This window comes from Aptenodytes patagonicus, chromosome 1 (assembly GCF_965638725.1).
Source record: "Aptenodytes patagonicus chromosome 1, bAptPat1.pri.cur, whole genome shotgun sequence".
NCBI classification, from domain to species: domain Eukaryota; kingdom Metazoa; phylum Chordata; class Aves; order Sphenisciformes; family Spheniscidae; genus Aptenodytes; species Aptenodytes patagonicus.
The window spans coordinates 115,862,002-115,882,406 of record NC_134949.1 but is presented as its reverse complement, the minus strand read 5'-3'; the positions used below and the strand labels follow the sequence as shown (position 1 = coordinate 115,882,406).

Below are 20,405 nucleotides of genomic sequence, written 5' to 3'. Positions count from 1 at the left end.
TGATGAAAGATACGGCTTTCACTGTTGCCCTCATAACTGCACTTGTGAAGAATTACCAGAAAAACTGTATAAGCAGTAAATCAGCAGTATTTTATATTAATTTTCACTTAAAATTATCGAATGACAAGAAATAGTGCAAATCCAGTGACGAACCTTATATTTCTGTGGTTTTACTTATTCTTTATCTGAGACAGAATCTTAAGTGCTTCCTTTCTGAAGAGATTTCTTTTCTTCATATTTGCATATCTTGTGCATGAATATGACCGTTCAGGAAAGTTGTAAAAACCTATGTCAATGAAGTCTTATGGTGTAAATAATTTACAAGCGTCTCCTATAAATATCTGTTCATGTGGATTATTACCCTCCTTTTCAGGTTGTGTCTTTTGTCAGTCATTAATTCATACAAGCTTTCAAGACAGAAATGAAGCTGAAAAAATCATCTGATAAGAAATATGTTCCTCTTAGTTACTATGAAATTTTGTTTGCTTCTCTGCTTGTAGTTTTTGTGTGTGTTTCTGTTGGACTGATTGTACTTTCATGGTTATTAACCCACAAGTTAGAACGAGGTAAGTAGCCAACCTTTAACCTTTTCAGGAGCTCTTCAGTAGACGTTCCGACTTTGAAGCCAGTGGTGGTGTAATTGTAATTATATCTCATATTTCGTGCTATGCTTTTAATGCTAGGGGGGGTGTTTTTGTGGTTGGCTTGGGGTTTTTGTTTTCCTCCTCTTCTGCCCTGGAAATTGATGTGAACAAAATAGGAAAAAATACAAGCACTTGAAGCATGTCCTGAAGCTATAGAAAAGAATCTTCATGGTTTAGACTTTGGGAGAGGTCCCTGGAATTCAATCCAAGCTATAAAGCTTTGGTTATTCAATTGTATTCATCAACTAGAGAAGGTAATATGGCAAATTGTGAATTTCTACTTTTTTCTCCATGTATGAGGTTTGACTCAGAAAGACATTGATAATCCACTGAAGTCTGTGGAGAGCTTTAGGTGTTCTACATCTCTTGAAATCTTTTCATTTTTATAAAAAAAAGTTTATTTTAAAGTCATTTATTGGTGTGACAGACATCCTGCATTAGACAGTCGGCTCCCAGCCCTATGTAAAGTTAACGTAAGGTCAATATTTAGCCAATGCTCAGAATGTGATAGAATCAAGCTACTGGTACTCAAACTAAATTAAAAAATTGACGTAGGATGATTTTCAAATGGAACTGAAATTTTGGTTTAAAGATCTTGTGGATATATGTTAACTGTGCCCTGGTAAGGCCACACCTGGAGTACTGTGTCCAGTTCTGGGCTCCCCAGCATGAGACATGTGGAGCTACTGGAGAGAGTCCAGTGAAGGACTGATGAGATTGTGGAGTCTCCATCTTTGGAGATATTCAGAAGCTGTCTGGACATGGTCCTGGCCAACTGGCTGTAGGTGGTCCTCCTTGAGCAGAGGGTTTGGACCAAATGACCTCCAGAGTTCTCTTCCAACCTCAACCCTTATGTGATCTAGATTTTTGATTGGAAGGAAATGTATTTCGTTCTATGGAGCTCTCACAGCTAATAGCAAAAAGACGTTTTGAAATGGGGTGAAGGAAACAGGTTAAGCAAAATGTTCAAGAAATACATTTTTTCATTGTAGTGATTTTTGTAGCTGAAAAAATAATTCTGATACATTGAAGTTTTTGGTGCCTTCATTAACCAAAAGTCCATACTATTTCATACTGAAGTACATGAAGACTAAATTAGCTGTAAGCCATATTTAGAAAAAAAAAAACTTTTTTCAGAATGTTCATGTTTATTCCTTCAGTTGCTATTGTTTTTCATTCCAGATTTTAAAACTTGTTCTCCCTACTGACTTTCTTCCCCTCTTACTAGACTATTATCACATTCCAGTAAAATAAAATGAGCTTAAAGGTAATGATGGTGTATTAGTGCATCTAGTTAGAGACAGGCTTTAAATTAATTACTTAGGTTTTAGAAGATGAATAGGCAAGAGTTTAATCATGCACAAATAATAATTTTAAAACATTTTAAAAAATTATATTTGAAATATATAAAAAAAGAAAAGCCTTTGCTATTTAGAAACATTTGTTTAAACAGATTTGCAATTGTAAGGATAAATAGCCTTCAAAGAAGCTCAAAGTGGTCTGTTATTAGTTGATAGTAGCAAATTGGTGTCACTAGGCTGTGCCTTCCATCACAAGCTGTTTATTATAGTATTTATTTGTTACCTGCTTTTGTGTTAAAACTCATTTTGGATGTTAATGCCTTCAAACACAACCTAAAAGTACCACTGGTACTGTAACTGGTAAGCAAAAGGCATTTTCTATCAATCAGCCACAATAATTCAGCTCTTACCTGAAAATTTGCAGTGTGTTACACAGTGAGGAAATATTTTTAATTTATAATGAAGTGCTTTATGAATACCTCTTATGTTGTAACATATTAAAAATCAAGATTAAATTTGCAGTAAAGACGAGTTATCTAGTTTCCTCATAAATCCTCCCAGCATTTCATGCATGTATTGGTAAGAAAGGTCAGGTCAAAAATAGTTTAATTAGTCTGGCACTAGTGTTTCCAGTGCTGTCATCAAAAACAGCGTACGTTTATATAAAAAGTGCACAGCATTTAATACAGAAAGTGTGAAGTAGTAATTCTTAATATTTTTAATCCAGAACACACAAAAACCTCATAATTCACTAACTATCATTATTCCCATGTATTTTTGTCCCTTGTATTAGACATAACTGGACATGCCATTGTCCCCTTTTTCCATTCACAGTGCTGCTGGAAAACAGCATTTAAAACAGAATTGAAAGTAATGAGAACCAAGGACAAATAGTATTCATAAAAATATGTTTACAGTTGTAACTATTGTAAACACTGAAAAATGTCATTTTTTTAAAATCAACGCTAAGCAAAACATCTCTGATTACAAAGCAAAACAGAAAGCTAAAAGTTAATTTATTGATGATCTGTGTGGAATAAAATCTAATGTAATGTTTTTCATTTATTTCTATATAATTCAAAACATTGAATTTTATTTTTAATTATCTAGCTGAAGCAGATGGGAATACTCATGGCTACATGGGAACATTTAAAATACTCTCTGGGACATCATTCACTCCTGCTTTGCAAAACAGATCATCAGCTGATTTCAAAGTCCTTGCCTTTGACGCTGAACAATTGGTAAGAACCTATTGGTCTCTGGTTAATTCAAGAGTATGTGGTAGGTACATTAATTCCCTAACATGACCTGCTGTTGATGGCTTTTTGCTCTCTCCAAAATGAGATATTTCAGGTCCTAAGCCTGGTCAGAACTCAATATATTCCTTATTTGAGAAAATCAGTGAAGTATCAAATAAAAAGTTTGCTTCTGTAGTCTAGATTTGGGAAGGAAAAAATATTTAGTATTAAACCCATGAATGCAGTGTGCAGCTGGGTGTATTTTTAATTACTGTATTGGTTCAAGATTTCTCTTTTCCATATAGATACAAAATGTCTTTCAAGCAAGTGATCTGAAAAACGAATTTGAGAGATGTGAAATTTCCCAGTTCAAGTAGGTGCAGTTTAACTGAACTTTGCAAATAAATGTCAAAAGTCCTCACTTCGTTATTTCTCTCAGGAGCGCTTACCAATACTTTGCTTTTCAAAAGATCCTTGGGAACGTCCTGTAGTATTCCTTTCATGCCTTACGTCTTCCAAGTGCTGCTGTGGAAAGTTTGACACCAATGTGTTTCCATGGGCAAACTTCCTTCTCAGACTCCTGTATGTCCATACTTTGACTAAACCAGTAAGGCTGAGCACAAAGACCAACTCACAAAGCTTCTATATTTTAAAGAATTGCTAAAATCTTCTTTTTCTTTTTTCCTAAGGCTTATTAGTTGTGCTGTGTTTGCAGGGTTGCTGGCCCTTGCCATCTAGAAGAAAGTTCAGGTTAGAGATCTGCTGGCATAAGCTGAGATGAATGGAAATACACTCATATGTCCCTATGGACACAGATCCACTTAATTTCTATTCCTTAGGGTGTTAGCAAGTGAGGCTGTCATTTGACTCCAGGTAAAGCTGCACCCTGTGTGTCCTAAAGAGTCCATAAAATAGGTACAGTAAGACATGCTTCATTTATTAAAGCTTGTTTGGCCTCGTTTTTCAATATCTTATGTTGTTGTTGTCCTACTGAAGGCCAGCTGGCAAAAAAGTCCAGTATATGCAGTGAGGTCTGTAGCGTTAATTCCACCTGCACTGTTTTTAATAAGGTCCTGATTCAGCAAAACACATGTAATACTGTTTGTTTCCCATTATTAAACAGTTTCAGAACATGCTTCCATCCCATCCACAACATTATAAACTCAAGGGGTATTATATGCTTTTGTGTTGGGGGGGGTTATTTTTGTTTTTTTTCTACAGGAAATCTGAAGACGGCCGTGAAAGATTCAAGAAGTCAGACATTGGGTAATTGCATATGACAAAGTTTATTTAAAATATGGGCAAGAGACAGTGATGCTATTAATTTAGGAAGTTCTTCTGTGGACAGTGAATAGATGAAAAAATACATCTTAGAGATTGGACAAGGCCCTCTAAAGAGCATATGAAGCTTCAAGACATACCTTTCCTCCAAAAACATCCTTTAGGATTAGAAGAAAAAAAAATGTAATAGTCCTTGGGACTGTCAATTTAGAAAGAAAAATGGGAAAGGTAAGGACAGTGAAGTAGGTAGGAAACTAGCTAGAAAGGAAAGGATATCAGTTTGTGCTGAGCTTGCTTGTGGAAAGCTGCTTAGACTGGGAGGCAGATCTCACATTATCATTAGTAACTTAAGTTTTAAATAAAGAAAGGTCTAATGACACACTGTGATAGGCAAGAACAAAACAGAGGACAAAAAGTTATGACTCTAGAAGAACTGGAAGACCTTGAGAAATGAATGATATAGTTAGTTGTCTTATAGGTGAGACCACAAAATTAAAGAAAAATGCACATTATATGACAAAGAGATGCAATTCTGTGATTCTGTGATACCAGCTGTTCTTGTGATATGAATGTTTTCTGTAAATACATAAAGTGGATAAATATTCAGAGGAGACAGTTCAGTTGAATGACCGTGCTTGCAAAATTAAAATGGATATTAGCCAGCTGTGAATACATGTAAGTTGAAAATGGGAAGCAGATTTGAATTAGAGCAATCTTTTGATTGGATTAGTGAGGGCATAAACCTAACTAGCTAGAAAGGTGGAGTATGATCACTTTATGAAGGATTTTATAATATCAAGGGAATGGAGTACACAGTGGTAGGAATAGGTCACTTCCAGGTTTTTCTCCTTGTGAAGGTAGATCCAATCAGCACAATTTGGTTTCTGCACATAGATTGGGACTATTCTTACCAAAATTTGGGCATCAAAGATGGAGACATCTCTGAGCTAGTTGCTAGTGATGGGATTTTAGAGTTTTCTCATCTGGTCAATTTAGATGCCTTTTTTAGGAGATCAGTTATGCCAAAGAACAGCTTATTTCTTTCCATCAACTACAATGGGAATCTAGATATCTGCACTGTAAAGATCTATATTTGGTAAAACCAATTCCACCCCTGTATTTTGACACAAATACCACAGAAATCACAGAAAATCTGATGTCAGCAAATGTTGGATCTGGTTTTTAATACATCAGTAAGGATCTGTCTCCAATTCTGCTTTGAAATAGTACTTGAAATATTACTTTGTCTCAGAAATTATTTTCTAGTTGACTCTTTTCATTTAAAAAGTGTTTACTTTGGGCAATCTCCTTGTTATTTCACCCTTGAAACTCTGCTGAGTCACAAGGATAGCAATAAAAGCTTTTGTTTGCTCAGCATGGCCTAGAGGTTATCAGAAACGTGTAAGAAATTAAAGAGGAGAGTTTTTCCATATATTGCAAACTGCAGACTATGCTCAGCAAAATGGTAGGATTAATCACCCCTTATCAAAAAGCACTGCTGAGTCAGTTGCAATTGGGTAGTATATATGCTTAAGAATAAAAAAAGTTTGCACCTAAATTTAAGTAAATGGAGAAAAACTATCTTTAGCAAGCATCATACTTCGACACTACCTTAATCTAGCTACAAGTATAAAACTTAATAATACTATCTAGAAGGGATGGGAGAGAGCAAACACACAACACTGGATAAAATTCAGGCCACATAGAAGTTAAATGTAGTTTAACCACTGTTTTCAAAATATCTGTGCTTTCAGCCATTATCTCATTTCCTTATGAGAATCCAGGCAGTGACACAGAAGATCCTCACAGATGATGTTTGCTTTATAGAAGTGATCACTTTTTATTATATTTTTGTAACATGAATATATTCTATAATTTTCATAACACTTCAAGGTTCACCATCAATATTTTAGGGGAAGAGCTGTTGAATAACAATAAACCTACTTCTCCTTTAGTTTATTCGAATTCAGCTCCATTGCACCAATTGATAGGAATGTTGTTTTGGTTTTTTTTCCACAGTGAAAATAAGAGTAGATAAAGAAAAAACCCTGTTTCTCCAAGGTTCAAACCTACCTGATAATTAAGAGGTGTTTCTTTATGTGTCATCTTTGCCAGCCAACACTTAAAGATACTCTGACTTTGCAAATGGAACCTGTGTTGGAATGAAATGTTTTCTAGATGATAAGTCATATATCAGATTTACTTCATTAGCTTGCGTAACTAATCACCTTCTCTGTTTTGTATTGCTAGTGTTGTTGTTATCTTCAACCTTTATTTTACCCAGATGGTAACAGTTGAGAAAGTAAAAAATGAGCTGGTTTTGGGTATCAACGCAAATAAAACTAATCTTACCCAGACTTTGAAAATTGATGTGAACAGCATACAAGTCACAGGTAATGCCAGTAAACATTTTTTCTCTATATAAATCCTTGAGAACTACAGGTAACATGAATGAAAACTTTGGATCCCAAACAGCAAAGGAATTGTTACTTATACTCATGGGTGCCCTCCTTCCCGTTACAGAACTTTCAGTAGCAGCTGAAAGAATCGTTTACAACCTTGTCAACTAGAAAGTATGAGTCAGCATTGTGTATGTTCACTAAGGAGGGAGTAAAGGACAAAGTAGTGATTTCCCAGTGAAAACCACTCAATTTCATCTCTTTTATGTAGCATAACACTTGTAATTTCGTTATCCCTCAAATTAAAGCAATTAAGCCCCAACTGTGGTGTTTCATAAGTAAATGCAATTATCATTTTGTTTTGCTAAAGAATGACGAAAAGGGCTCAGCCTCACAGTGAGTGAAAGCTCACTTATTGAAAAGATGTCATTAAGAACAACAAACTGAATACAGTGTGGCTTCTGGACAAGTACGCCCAGTGAACTGACTTCGTATTCCTCTAAAGCTGAGGTGAAGTGTAAATGGAAAAAAAAGGAATGTGGCTTTAAAGAGCAGGTAGTTTTAAATTCTGCAGATATACAAATATAGTGATTTTATGTAAGTACTAGAAAGTTTATCAAATCCTAAATGGAAGTCCGACAAGATCAATGGGAATCCTTGTTTTCACTGCAATAAACTTCAAAACAGACCTTCACGGAGGATGAGGATAAATAGTAATTTGAATCCTTTGAAGTGGAAGTTGATCAGCTGACATTTGAAGACCTGCTGGAGATACTATTAAGTAGCAACTGACTGCTTTAGGAGGAGTGGGACATCTGGTGTGCAATGTCTCTTACTCTATTCTAAAAGGTGCATTTTTTGCTAAGTACTACAGATATTCAAAGGCTAAATTCAGAGTTTTGACATCTTTATTTCTCTTTACTACTTGCACCACATATAAGAAGTTGTTCTAAATAACTGCACATCACTGTGGCAAGTGATTGCTCATTATACTTCAAAAATGCCACCAAAGAAAATCATGAAGAGCTTTTTAAAAGGTTGTATATCTATTGATGAACTTTGAAGTAGTCAAAGTTTTCTTGCTGTGGATCATTAAAATGCCTCTTTTCACATGAGATATCATCTGTCCGTTCCATCAGGAGTGCTTCAATAAAATAACAACTGTAACTAATTAACAATCATAATCATATATGGCACTTTTGCATCCTATATCTCAGTATGTTCTGCAAGAGAAGTCTTATTTCAGAGAGGGAGGGCACTATAACACAGGTGTGACTTGCTTGGAATCACAGTTTTCACAGTGATTAAAAGTAACTGTCTGTCTTGCAAATTATCCCAGGTTAATTTTAACTCATTAATCTGATCTAAATACTGTTCTTTAAGGCACAGGTGCTCTGAAAATCTCCATAGTATAAAAAGCATCAAGACAGAGATTTCCCAGATGAAGACATTTTATATGCAAGACAATGAATAGGGATTGAGGATTGAAAGGGATTAACATAGACCTTTCCTCTTTAGGAAGATCATAGAGTTTGGGAAAGGCTGGGAACAGGGTGAAATGGTCAAAAGGAGGGAAGTGGGACACTGATCAGATTCAAAGAGAAATAGTCACAGCTGATTTTTTTTTTTTTAATCTTTATTTCTCTGAGCTGTATAAAACTAGATACTGTGCTATAAAAGGAGTTTATAATGAGCTTGCTTTCTTCCAGTAGCTGCAGAAAATCTTACTACGATGATGCCTTTAACTTCGTCAGGTCAGTATCTTTCATAAAACAGAAACTATTTTTTGTTACCAATACAACATGAAGAAACACAAGACTTGCTGTTCAGCTGGTGTAACTTAGTAAAGCTGCCTTGGCTGTAGTTAGGACTTGACTGTCAGGATCCATTCAGTGATAGTTAGCCACCCGTCATCGTTTCTGACCATTTGAGAAGGCAGTGACCTGAAGTCTATACAAAAGCTCTAAGAGCTTAATCAGTGGGTAAAACCACTAATTGAGTTGTCCATCAACCAGCTGAGTCACAGGCTGACATTTCACAGATTTAGGCAGGTAGATGAGGCTGGGGAGTCCTACTCTCATGCCATGGTTACTGATATATGGAGCAATGTTGATTGATAGACTTTCCTTCCACTATCACTGGAAGTTTTATGACGATAGGGTATGAAGCAGACACAACTCCCTTGGTCTCACAAATTCACTGAGTACAAACCTGCCAAAAGTCAGTGAGACAGCTGAATAATACAGTAGGTGCTTTGTAGCACTAGGTGCAGGTAGAGTTGTCGTATACAAACTGCATACAAATTATCACATACAAATTCTCCAGGGCAGGGTACCAGACTAGAAGCTTCGTGCAATTTATGTGAGCTAAAGAAATGCACCTATGAATATAGGAGCCAAGTATTTATTGATAGTCTAATTACAGGCATAACAATGAAAGAGTTATTATTAGTCTAGTTACAGGCCTACTAATGTGTATATTCCAAAGTATACAATTACTACAGCTTATTCCCAATGATACAGTTAAAACTGCTAACATACAAACTTTCTCCTATCTATCCCTTCCTCTGGCATGCTATCTCAATGCTCCCCTGAGTTCTAAGTTCAATTTTGCTAATCATCCTCAAGAAGAAATTGGGAGGTGCCAGAGGAAGGGGGAAGGGAGTTGGGAGTTGTCAGCACCCCAGGCTAGAATGGGAATAATGTTCCTGGTGTGGATTCCTTCCCCCTTGGTCTTAGGTCTGCTTGGGGTCATTTTTGTGTGTTTGCTAACACTGTCTGCTTCCTCGCTCTTTCTGTTTCAGTCCAAATCCCACGATATACCCAAGTTTTACCATATGTGGTATGTTTACATCTGCTGGATGCTTGGGTTTTGGCTCTGTTGACCCTAAAACCATCCTTATCCACCTCACATGTTACTTTAGTGAGATCACACAGTAACTGATCATTTGCGATTTGGGCTTATACCACTGATGCCTCTGTCGCTGTCCTGTGCTTTTCCTTTCATGGCTTTTGCTGTCAATGTGTGCGTGCACTTTTGGGAGTGCCTGTAACCATCCCTATTTTTTTCAACAGTCTTCAAGACGTAGCTTCCTGATAATTGTTTTATTAGGACTGCTTGCTCATGCATGCATCCATGTTTTAGGTCTTTGAATGTTCCATTCCTTCCAAAATAGTGATCCTTTAGAAAATATATAGACAGATATGTAGGTAGATACATATGTATATAACACTTTGGAAACTACTGTGAAGCTATGAATGAAGCTTCCTTCTCTGAATGTAGCTGTGTGAGAACAATCTGTCCAACTGCACCCTCTCTGCGCCTTCTGCTGGGCTTTCCTCTCTCTCTGCCAGAGGAACCGTGTCCTTAAATTTGCTGACATAGAATGCTCCGTAATCCATTTAATACAAAATGGCCTACCTGAGTTTAATAGTGCGTGCTAAATCAGCACGTTTTGATAGAAAATTGTTAGGAAGTCCTCATGCAAGTTTGTGCACTAGTAGGTCTGGGAGAGCAGGAACATGTAGCAAAAGTAACTCTGTGATAGCCGATGATCAGCAACTTTTGCCAGCAAAACTGATAGATGACAAACTATAGAGAAGGCCTTACTACACCTCACACTTTATTCCTCCTGGCCCTTCATCTTATAAACTAAGGGACAGGATCTATTAACTGTAGCGACATGGGGATCTTTTTCAGCTGAGGGTATCATCATCCTACTCACATATTTGAGTCTTAATGTAGAAAGTAAAAATAGTAAACAGGTATGCTAATGCAAATTCAAAGAGGGAAAAAAAGTCTGTTTGGGAGCTGGAAATGCCAGGGGTATCCTCAGTGATTGTTATTAAAAGCATCGCTAAGTGGAAGTTGTGTTGGAGCAATCACAAATAAGCATTCCATTTTTCTGGAATGTTGTGCAGTTTACTATCACTAATACAAATCTACTTATGTACCTAGGCATTTGTTCATGTGTAAATAGGTATACACACAGGTAGTATGTATGCCTGTATGTAAATATAGAAATACTAGATAGGTTTGAGGCTCCTCTCCTCGCACTGCGATAACTGATTTGTTGAGCAATGTTATTTATAAGAAAATGTACATATACATTTTAGTACTAATATTAAAGTTGTTGTAACTTGTCTTGTTTCAACAGATCCCGTGAGCCTAATTACAAGCTCCCTGACAACTTCAGGTCAGAACTTTTACATACCAGGGGAAGACAAGAAAGCATTGTTGTTATTTTAATGGGGAAAAAAAAATCCAAAAGTCTTTTGAAGTTATTGAAAAGCATGTGACTAGAGGTAAAAGAATGAGATTTAAAATACACTTGGGTTCCACATTATTTTTCTTATGTTTATTGTGACATTTGACCTTCAGGATTGAGCCACTCAAGCTGGCGCTACCCTATCATTACCTCAGCTGAGGTTTGGGGATACAGCAAGTAATGCAGATGTAAGAGCAGACTAGCTGCTGCTTAGTTCTGCCCAGGCAACTGCAGAGGTGCTCCCAGAGAGCAAGAAGTAAAGTTCTGACCTTGGGTTGTGTTTGCCCAGGTTCAGGACAACTCACCACAAGCAAGTCCTCAACAACTGCAGGTAGGTAACTACGTATGGGGAGAAGCAGGGAGGTTATATGAAACAGTCTGAGATCTTAGAATTACACTGTTTGCGTACCGCCTCTTCGAGTGTCATTCAATTCTTGCATTCCATTCCTACAAATACACAATATGCGGGTTTACCTTTGATTTGACAAAGGAGACCTCTTCAAAGAGAAGGGACTTCGAAGACTGTACATTCTACAGAAATGGTATATGTGTTGTGTATATTGATGTATATATTGACACTCATACTGACTGTGCATTTTTGTTTCCTATTATTTCTTGGAGCTTTTTGTAAAGAAAAAACTCTTAGCAAACTCTCACATGACTTCCAATGGACAGAAAGCCAAAGCTGTCTGAATCTTTGAAATCCTCCCCTAGCCTTATTAAATGGTGAAATATATATGACATTTATAAGCACTTTCAAATGGGTCTAATGTACTTACTGCCGTTTTTTAGTTGAGTATAGCAATTACATTGCAATTTAGGGTAATTTGCTGTTTTAAAAAAAAAAGTCAAAATGTTTTACTAGAAAATGTTAATTTCTTTCTATCCAGTAGGTGGCAATGCTGTTTAGTTTTCTGAGTTGAAGACTAAAACTAGACTTGATCATGTCGTATGTAAACATGTTTTCTTGCATATTGGGCTTGTGCAAAACATATTCCTAGGTTATTGGCTGGGTTATTGTTCTGGGTCTAGAATGCACAGTTTTGTCTCTGCTCATCTGTGGCAATTCGTTCATTGGCACTGTATCACCGCCAACACTTGACTAAAGTATGTTTGGTTTGCTTCAGTTACCAATTGGATGCAAAATGGCAGCTCTTTCACTTTACACTGTCTGCACTGCTAACACTGAAAGTGTTTTGTAAAGCACTTTGAAATGCTGCAATACATCCAAAGCAATTTCAGTCTTTGTCACTTATACTGATATCATACAGTACAATATCATACAAGCATTTACTTAATCTGATTACAGAACTAACAGTTTTATGAAAAAATAAATCAAGCAATAATGGTTAGAGGCTGCAAGATCAGTGTTAAAAATTAATGTTTTTCCTTCTTGCATAAGAAACCTTGAACTTTCCAGTAAGCATTTACTGAAATAAAGAAAAGGAACTATGTGAATAGTGCTAGGTGAATAGTTTCCACAGAATTTAACGCAATTTTCAAGAATTTTGAAATTAGTAGTTACCCAAAGCTTATTTTAGCTGCATGTTTTTGTTCGCTTTAATAGGACCTACTTGAATTCTACAGATGTCTAAGACCAAAACCATCTAAAGAGTAAAAGAGCATGTTTGCGGCGGATGAACTTTTATGCTCTAGGAAAACACTATTAGTGAGATTCCACAATTTTAAGGATCTGCCCGTGTATTCTTTTTGCAGAAATTTGCTCTTAACTTATAAATTTAATTTGCAAATCTGAAAAGAATAGGGTTTCTGATATTCCTGGTATTTCAAAATCCTGTCTTAAAGGCTTTCATTTTCAAGATATGCTGGTTAAAAAAATGAGAGTCTTTAGGATGATGAAGTGCAACATTGTGATGTGTTGAAGTTGAAGAAATTAAATTAAATTGTATTCAACTAAAACCAGAGATTTTTCACTGTTATTTAAACCAAAGTACAGTTTTCTCATGTTATTCAAGCGTAAGAAATTGGAAAATGTCATTTATTACATTGCATAGAATAGTTTATTTGGGTAGAGGAAGGAAATGGGAATTCATGGAAATTTTCTTCCAGCCCTACTTCAAGCTTAGTTTCAAAAAATATGTCACTTCTGAGAACTTCCTCCATTCTGTGCCAAATTTATCTTTTTAATATGTGATATTTCATTCCAGGCTTCTAAAAATGCAGTTTTGTAAAACACAATAGAGTGGTTGATTTGATTTGTGCTAGAGTAACCAGAGGTAAGTCAATTTTCCTTTGTAGTGAAAGTGCATTACTGCTGTGCTGTTATTGCTGTTGTCCTTATTATTTCAGCTGAGTGTTTGCCACCTGCTGAACTTTGTGATGATGGTATAACCTGCATTAGAAAAGATTTGTTTTGTGATGGAGTGTTGGACTGCCCGGATGGTTCAGATGAATCTGAAAAAAGATGTGGTAAGAATGTAAACCCCTGTAAATAAGTCTTTTTAAACATACTTAAACCTGTCAGTAGTTTGTAAATAGTTTATAGACAATAAACTGCACTGCATAAAGTGAAGTCCAAATCAATTCTACTAAAAATAATAACCAGAATGATTGTTATAATCTTTATCTTGTAAATGAAAACAATTTTCTTTAAAATTCTCATTAATGAAGAATATGTTTAATAAATAATGAAGAAATTTACGATCTGGCTATATTAATATAAAATAATATGGAAATTATTTTACTATATAAATGTTAATAATATAAATAAATATAATGTAAATTATAAAATAATATAGAAATTTCACGTAAAGTTGTGTACCAGTAATATCAAAAAATAATTCTTTCCAAATAAATTAAAATTGTGACACTATACAGACATAAAGTCACATAACCTAATGGCAACCAACCACCTAATGGCATATTTGGAGTCAGAAGAGAGGTTTCTCTTTTGATTCCGGCATTAAGACTATCATCGTACAAAACACTACAAACAGCTTTTCCCAGCTTACTATCTACACTCAGATACACTGATATTGTACGTCCAGAAACTTAGATGGGGCGGGCGGGGGGGTGGGCAGCGGCAGCACTTTGCAGCCAGGGCAGGCGAGCGTGACTGCTGCCATGGCATGATGGAGCCCCGGCAGGAGCTCTAACTCTGTTTGTTGGCCACCCACCTGCCACTCACTACACCGAGCGCTAGGGAATGGGAGTGTCTGTATGACTCTGACACAAATGTTTGAGCTGCTGGCACCACAATGGGAGATGCAAGAGGATGACGTGAAAATCTGGGCAACTGGCTCTAGGTGGCCCTGCTTGAGCAGGGGGTTGGACCAGATGATCTCCAGAGGTCTCTTCCAACCTCAACCCTTCTGTCATTCTGTGAAAATCTTACAAACCTGAAGCCTGATTGGTTTTTCACGGAAAAAGTTTATAACCTTCAGCGCCAGTGAGTTTGTTTGCCTTTATCTGACTGCCTAGTTTCCCTGACCACCTTTTTGTGCAGAGCAGCCACTGTTCCCTGTAGCAGTGAAAACTCTGAAATTTTACCAAGGAGCCTGACTATGTTGCTGCTTACCAAAGTACATGTGCAGCTTTTTGGTGGGGAGGCACGTGTGTTAATGTTGTCTGCATTGCTCTTCACAGTCTCAGCTCTCAGTTAAAAGTCTGTAAAGTTTTCTTGCAAAGAGAACTTTGCAAATGTTTTAGAAGTTGGAGTAATTAACTCCCTGAGTGTTTTGTTTGTTTGTTTTTGAAATATAGAATTTGGTGCTAGAAATCTGGAAAGCTTATTTCCCTTCTGCTGTGAGAACAGCCTTCTGAGCTTTCCTGAGAATAACGGTGGGGCAGTCTGGTCTGAGCTTTCAGAAACATGTAAAATGCTGGGCTCTGGTTTAAAAACAAACAAGCAAGTAAAAGACCAATTTTTTTTAAAGAATCTGCAGACCTGATTCTGAAGGCTGGTGGCAAGGTGACCCCTTCTGCCAGAAGTGGAATTTTCTTCAGAAAAAAAAATGTGAATTGCAGACCTGTACATTACCTGCATTTTTCTGAGTGCAGCCAACTCAGAAGGGAGACTTAGTTGAACTTTTTGGGGAATATATCCATCAAAATACTTCAGTAGAATATCCACTGAAACACAACCAAATGTCTATTTAGCATAACAGCTGCATCCAGCTAGATCATAACAATGATGGGCTCTGAGCAGGTCCCTCTACAGTTGAGGAAATCAGAAGGTCCTAAAGTAGCCTCAGCCAGACCTTTGTTCCTCTGTAAGCGTTAAGGTAGCACAACCCCAAAGAGTTATTCAGTCATTCATTTCTACCATCATACTGTTGTTTTGAGCCATGGATTTTGTTTGGGGTATTTGTTTATTTTGTTTTGTTTTATTTTATTTTATTTTATTTTAGATATAGCTAAATGAAAAAATGCAGATCCTTATAGTTAAAAAGTAGTATTATACATCTCATCAAAATGAATGCCTTTTAGTTACTAAGAATGATTAGGTCTGAGTTTACAAGTTTTGCTCACATTTTATTAAAGATATTACAGTCAGACCTGTTACATAGGACAGAATTTAATTGATATTCATACATTGGTAGATACAGAGAAAAATAAGCTCACCTACTTGCAGTCAAAGCTATGTAGACATGATTCAGCTGTGGCCTGGAGGCTACACAGTGGTTTAAGTTATGAATTGTGCCTGAGTAGAGTTTTTGAGCTGAGGCATTGCCTCTTATGCGCGTGGCTTTTGGATCTGATTTCCATCTCTCCCTGAATCTCTACCAAATATAAGTTGTGAATGCCCTGCTCCTTTGTAACTGAGGATATTATTTTTTAATCAGTGTTTTAACAGTCACTAAAGAATATGCACAATTGAGCTGAAAATTTCAGGAATGTGCATACAAGTAAAAATAGACAGAATGTCCACTTCAGGGAGCTGGATGATTTGCCCCTGTTCATCTTCACTGATGCCTGGTATTTCCAAGCAATTCATTCCGTTACCATTAGTTTAGCAGTTTCAGCTCATAACCTTACAGAAATACAATTCTGGCTGGAGGACAAATTGTTGCTCCATGACTCTTATGTCACATTTCCAGTCTTAAAATTTTCCATCCAAAACCCCAGAGCTTTTCTAAATTTATATATTTAGGTTTCTTAGCAGACTTTGCAAAACCAGTGGAATGAGTGGCAATAAGCCATATGCACGTTTGGGATACCTGCCAATTTTTCCACTTCTTTGATTTTTCACTTCTGTCCCATCCCTAGAGTAACTCAATACAGTCATATAAAAGCTAAAATTGTCTAGATTTTCAGAAGTGCTTCAGAGTTTCACAGTGAGATTTACAGCCAATTCATAGTTCGTGCTGCAAGTGCTCTTGCACATAACGGAGTTGCTGCCCTTTAAACAACTTGGTTTGTTTTTTCATCTTGATTATTATTCCCTCTAGTACTTCTGATTTTAGAATATGTTAGTGATTTTAAAATATAGGATACAAGGGTGAATTTTAATAGTCTCTTCCTGTATTAGACAGAATTCAGTAAAATCTCAGATTCTCAGCAGAGATTCAGGCACCTTCATTTTTTTGGTTTTATTGATTAAAATTATCTTGAAAGGTTTCTTTCTGGCTCTGCAATGCAACGCAGTAACAAAAGGCATTGCAAAAGTGCAGTTAGCAATTTCAATGAAAGGGTCTCTAGAGAAATGTGAAAGTCTGAACAGCATCTATTAATAATGGCTGACATTGCTGAAAAGCAGCCAGGTGGCATGTAAGTGTAAGGAAAGGGAGACTGGAGGCTGATCCCAGGAGGTGTTTCTCTCTGCAGACTCTCTTTGCAGTTATTATATGTCTAGGCTAACATTTTGTGATTACCTACCTCACAGCATCACTACAGTACTGAGAGACATTAATCATATGTTATAAGCCAGGAAGTAATGTACTGCCCTTGGCAGGGAAAGGTCCTGTCAAGTGAAATATGTGGGCTTGATCTGACCAGTTTGGGGAGCTTCCCCCTGCAATTCAAGGGTAATAGGATTAAGCCCTCCTAATGTGCAACATAAGTAAATAGAAATGGACAGCAAGATGCATGTTGGGGAAGCAGTGAAAGTGGTTCCTACAAAAGATGTCTCCTGTCTCATTAAGAGAACAACTGAGGCTTTTCTGAGGGCTCCAGGAGAAGCAGAAATGTAATGACTTCTGTGACCCTGTCCACCTTTGACCACAGCTGCCTCCTCCCTGCAACAAGGAAGCACTGGGAGGTTCTTCAGGGAAATAGGAGCAGTCCCAGCTATATTCATGAGATAGTAAGCACTGACTATTGCTAGGCTGTGGATGAGCAGCCTAAGGACTTTTGCCTGAATCTTTCTGTCCTGTTTCAAGTTACTCACTCTCTCTTAAGAGATAAGAAGAAACAAATAAAAGGAAACAAGAAGAACAGAAATGAATTGTTGACAAGAGCAAACTTTTGTCATTATTTTTATTAGAACAGTATGCTGTATCTCTTTTTATTACTGCCGGTGCTATAAACTCCTTTTTAGATCAGGATGTGTCTTGCTAATCACTTGGTAACAGTACCACTTTTTTGCACACTTCATTAATAACAAGCTGGGTGCTTTCCTTCTTCTCACACTGATTTTATTCTTCTCAATGGGAAATGGTTGTAAATATTAGCCCATTGGTAAGGACAGGAAACACGTGAATTAAAATGGACAGAAAAAGTATTTCTATACCAATACTCAGCTCTAAAGCTGTAGCCTATTCTGATAAAAAGGTTATACAGACTAGTAACTCTCTCTTTCATGGACCTTTTTTCTCCACATATTTAAAATCTTGTGTGTTCTGTTTTCCTCTCAAAGGCCATGAAGATTGCAAAAGGGAATATGTTTCTATTCCAGCTTATGCATTAGACTTATCATCGTTAGTGAAGTTCATTCTGCACAGTCTTTATTAACAGTGCATGCCTGAGCCTGACTGAAACAAAGCTTAATTTTTATGTTGTGTTTGCTACAGTGGTAGTCAGAAAGAATTTTGCACTTATAAAATGAACAGACAAGGAGTCCCGATTTATCATTTTATGTATCATTTCCCAGAGGGGGACTACGCTCAATAAAATTTCCATTTAATTTTCAATGTGATTGATTATTCATAATTTGGATAGTCATTATAGGTATGATTTCATTTCTGATGTTAATGAAAAGCTCTATCTAAATTCTGATTATCTGCCTTAAATTGATGAACTTGTCCTTACATCTCCAGAAAATCATGTATGGTACTGATTTTATCCTTATTTGAGAGCCCTATGATGCTTTCCGAAAAACTGAAGAAAAACCATCTTCAGACAGATTCCTAACATAATGTTCAAGAGATGCAGCAAAAGCTTCAACAGTGCTTCGGTGTCTGTTGAAATAAAATAACTCTACATGAATTAGCATTTCCAATCTTGCCGAGGCTTAAAAATACTTCTTTTTTAAAATAACTGATTTTTAAACTGAAGAATGTGAGTAGAATGGAGTAACAGCACCAAGGAAATAAAACTAATAAAAGCTTTTTGAAAAAATATGTGATGATGGATGATATTTACCTCAGATGAATGAATTTGATAGCTGGCAGGAAACTTGGGATATCCACTTATCTCTTTGAGTACTTAGTAATACATAAGGCAGGGAACTAGGAAGCTCATAAAAGTAGAGATAGCGATAGTCAATCATATCCCTTCTGGCTTTTATTCACATGATATCAAATTGTTTCTGGTAGTGCAAACACAGTTTCCTGATTTAAAGGAGCTATAGATAAGAACTGTTAAGGCAAGATCCTGTTTCCTTACAAATGTATATAATAAAATGAAAGAGAGAGAGTTGGATTAGTTGAATCCAACTGTTGGATTTGAATTAATTGGATTGGTTTGGACTAGTTTGATTAGTTGGATTGTCTCTAATTTAAAAGCGAGTTATCTGTACTGCTTTTCTTCTCATATAGTACTTTGAGATCAAATAGACATAGGAATTAGAAGTGGGATTAAGTTGGTAGTGTGTTTTACTTTGTCTTCCCCTTGTATAAATACTTGTATAAATTCCCCTTGTATAAATACAAAGCATTTCCAAGGTAATCCCTGTAAACGAATACCTAAGGTTGCCCTCATCTTGGCTCTGATTCTGTTTTTCAAATGGCATTTTAACAAATGTTCTTCATTATATCTTTACAGCTGCAGTTTGTGATGGAAAATTTATGTTGACTGATTCCTCTGGGTTTTTTCACTCTATGAATTATCCAAAACCGTATAATGCAAATATCGTTTGCCAATGGATTATACTGTAAGCCATTTTCCAATAATTTTCTACCTAACATTTTTTTGATTATGAGGTGATACTGTTTCCTGCACATCAACCTTATGCCATTTGTTTGTATTCCCAAATAACCCAGCATGGAAAATATGTAATAGCATTTTCTCCTTTGGATTTATGTAACTTTTCTTTAAAAACTTGCATGCCTAAAACCCATAACTATATCAATAATTTTCCCACTTACAAAAATTCTTAGGTATGATTTTGTGTATTATATGCATGCACAGGAACATATTTGTAAGCTCAAAATAAATCACATAATTCAAAATAGTTGCAAGATATTTATTTCAAAGTATTACAGTAAATACTAGTCTTTAGGTAATGGTTTTATATGATATAACTGTTACTAACAGATGGAATTTTCAAGAATTCCCTTGTCATTTATGGGTACACATGTCATCTGGGAGTTAACAGCACCTGTGCTCCTAAGTCATTTAGGAATATATTTTAAAAGTGCATGAGTATCATTTGACATAATAGCACCAAATGCCTTTTAAGCTCTAGGCACAAGAAGTGGAATTTGTTTAATCAAGGATACGTACCTACAGGGAGGGACAGCTATTTGACTCTGACACTCTAGGTCCACTTCATAAGCCAGGGAGAAAAAACATAGCCATAGTATGTGATAAATCTCATCCTAAAGTACAAATCTAAAATAAGTTAGATGATTGCAAGTTGGAAGCTCCTAAAAATCCCTACAATGACTGCCAATTGAGAAGTTACTGCTTTGAAAGGTAGTAATTCTTATTATGGCTTTGTAATAATGGTCATTCTTTGAATCTGAGAAGTATTAATTTGGTAGAAGAGTGTCAAAGGAGATTAAGGAAACGCCTTTAAAATTGGATAAGATTTGTACTTCTCATTCCCAAGGCTCCTTTGAAAGTGCTAGCCTTTGAGTTAGTTCAGCACTTTCATCTTCACCTTGACACTTCAGGAAAAAGTCATGGTTTTCCTTCTGTTTAGTACATTTGTT

At 36.3% G+C, this 20,405-nt stretch overlaps 1 protein-coding gene across 1 annotated transcript in view; it reads left to right on the top strand.

Moving 5' to 3' along the window:
- Positions 1-421: 421 nt before the first annotated feature.
- Positions 422-20,405, top strand: part of TMPRSS15 (transmembrane serine protease 15) — a 57,842-nt gene continuing 37,858 nt past the window's right edge. The window contains exons 1-10 of the mRNA XM_076335979.1: positions 422-566; positions 3,056-3,186; positions 3,489-3,556; positions 4,405-4,449; positions 6,715-6,857; positions 8,573-8,617; positions 11,020-11,024; positions 11,365-11,461; positions 13,441-13,560; positions 19,294-19,402. Of these exons, the coding sequence (XP_076192094.1) occupies positions 422-566; positions 3,056-3,186; positions 3,489-3,556; positions 4,405-4,449; positions 6,715-6,857; positions 8,573-8,617; positions 11,020-11,024; positions 11,365-11,461; positions 13,441-13,560; positions 19,294-19,402 (908 nt within the window). The remainder of the gene's footprint in view (positions 567-3,055; positions 3,187-3,488; positions 3,557-4,404; positions 4,450-6,714; positions 6,858-8,572; positions 8,618-11,019; positions 11,025-11,364; positions 11,462-13,440; positions 13,561-19,293; positions 19,403-20,405) is intronic.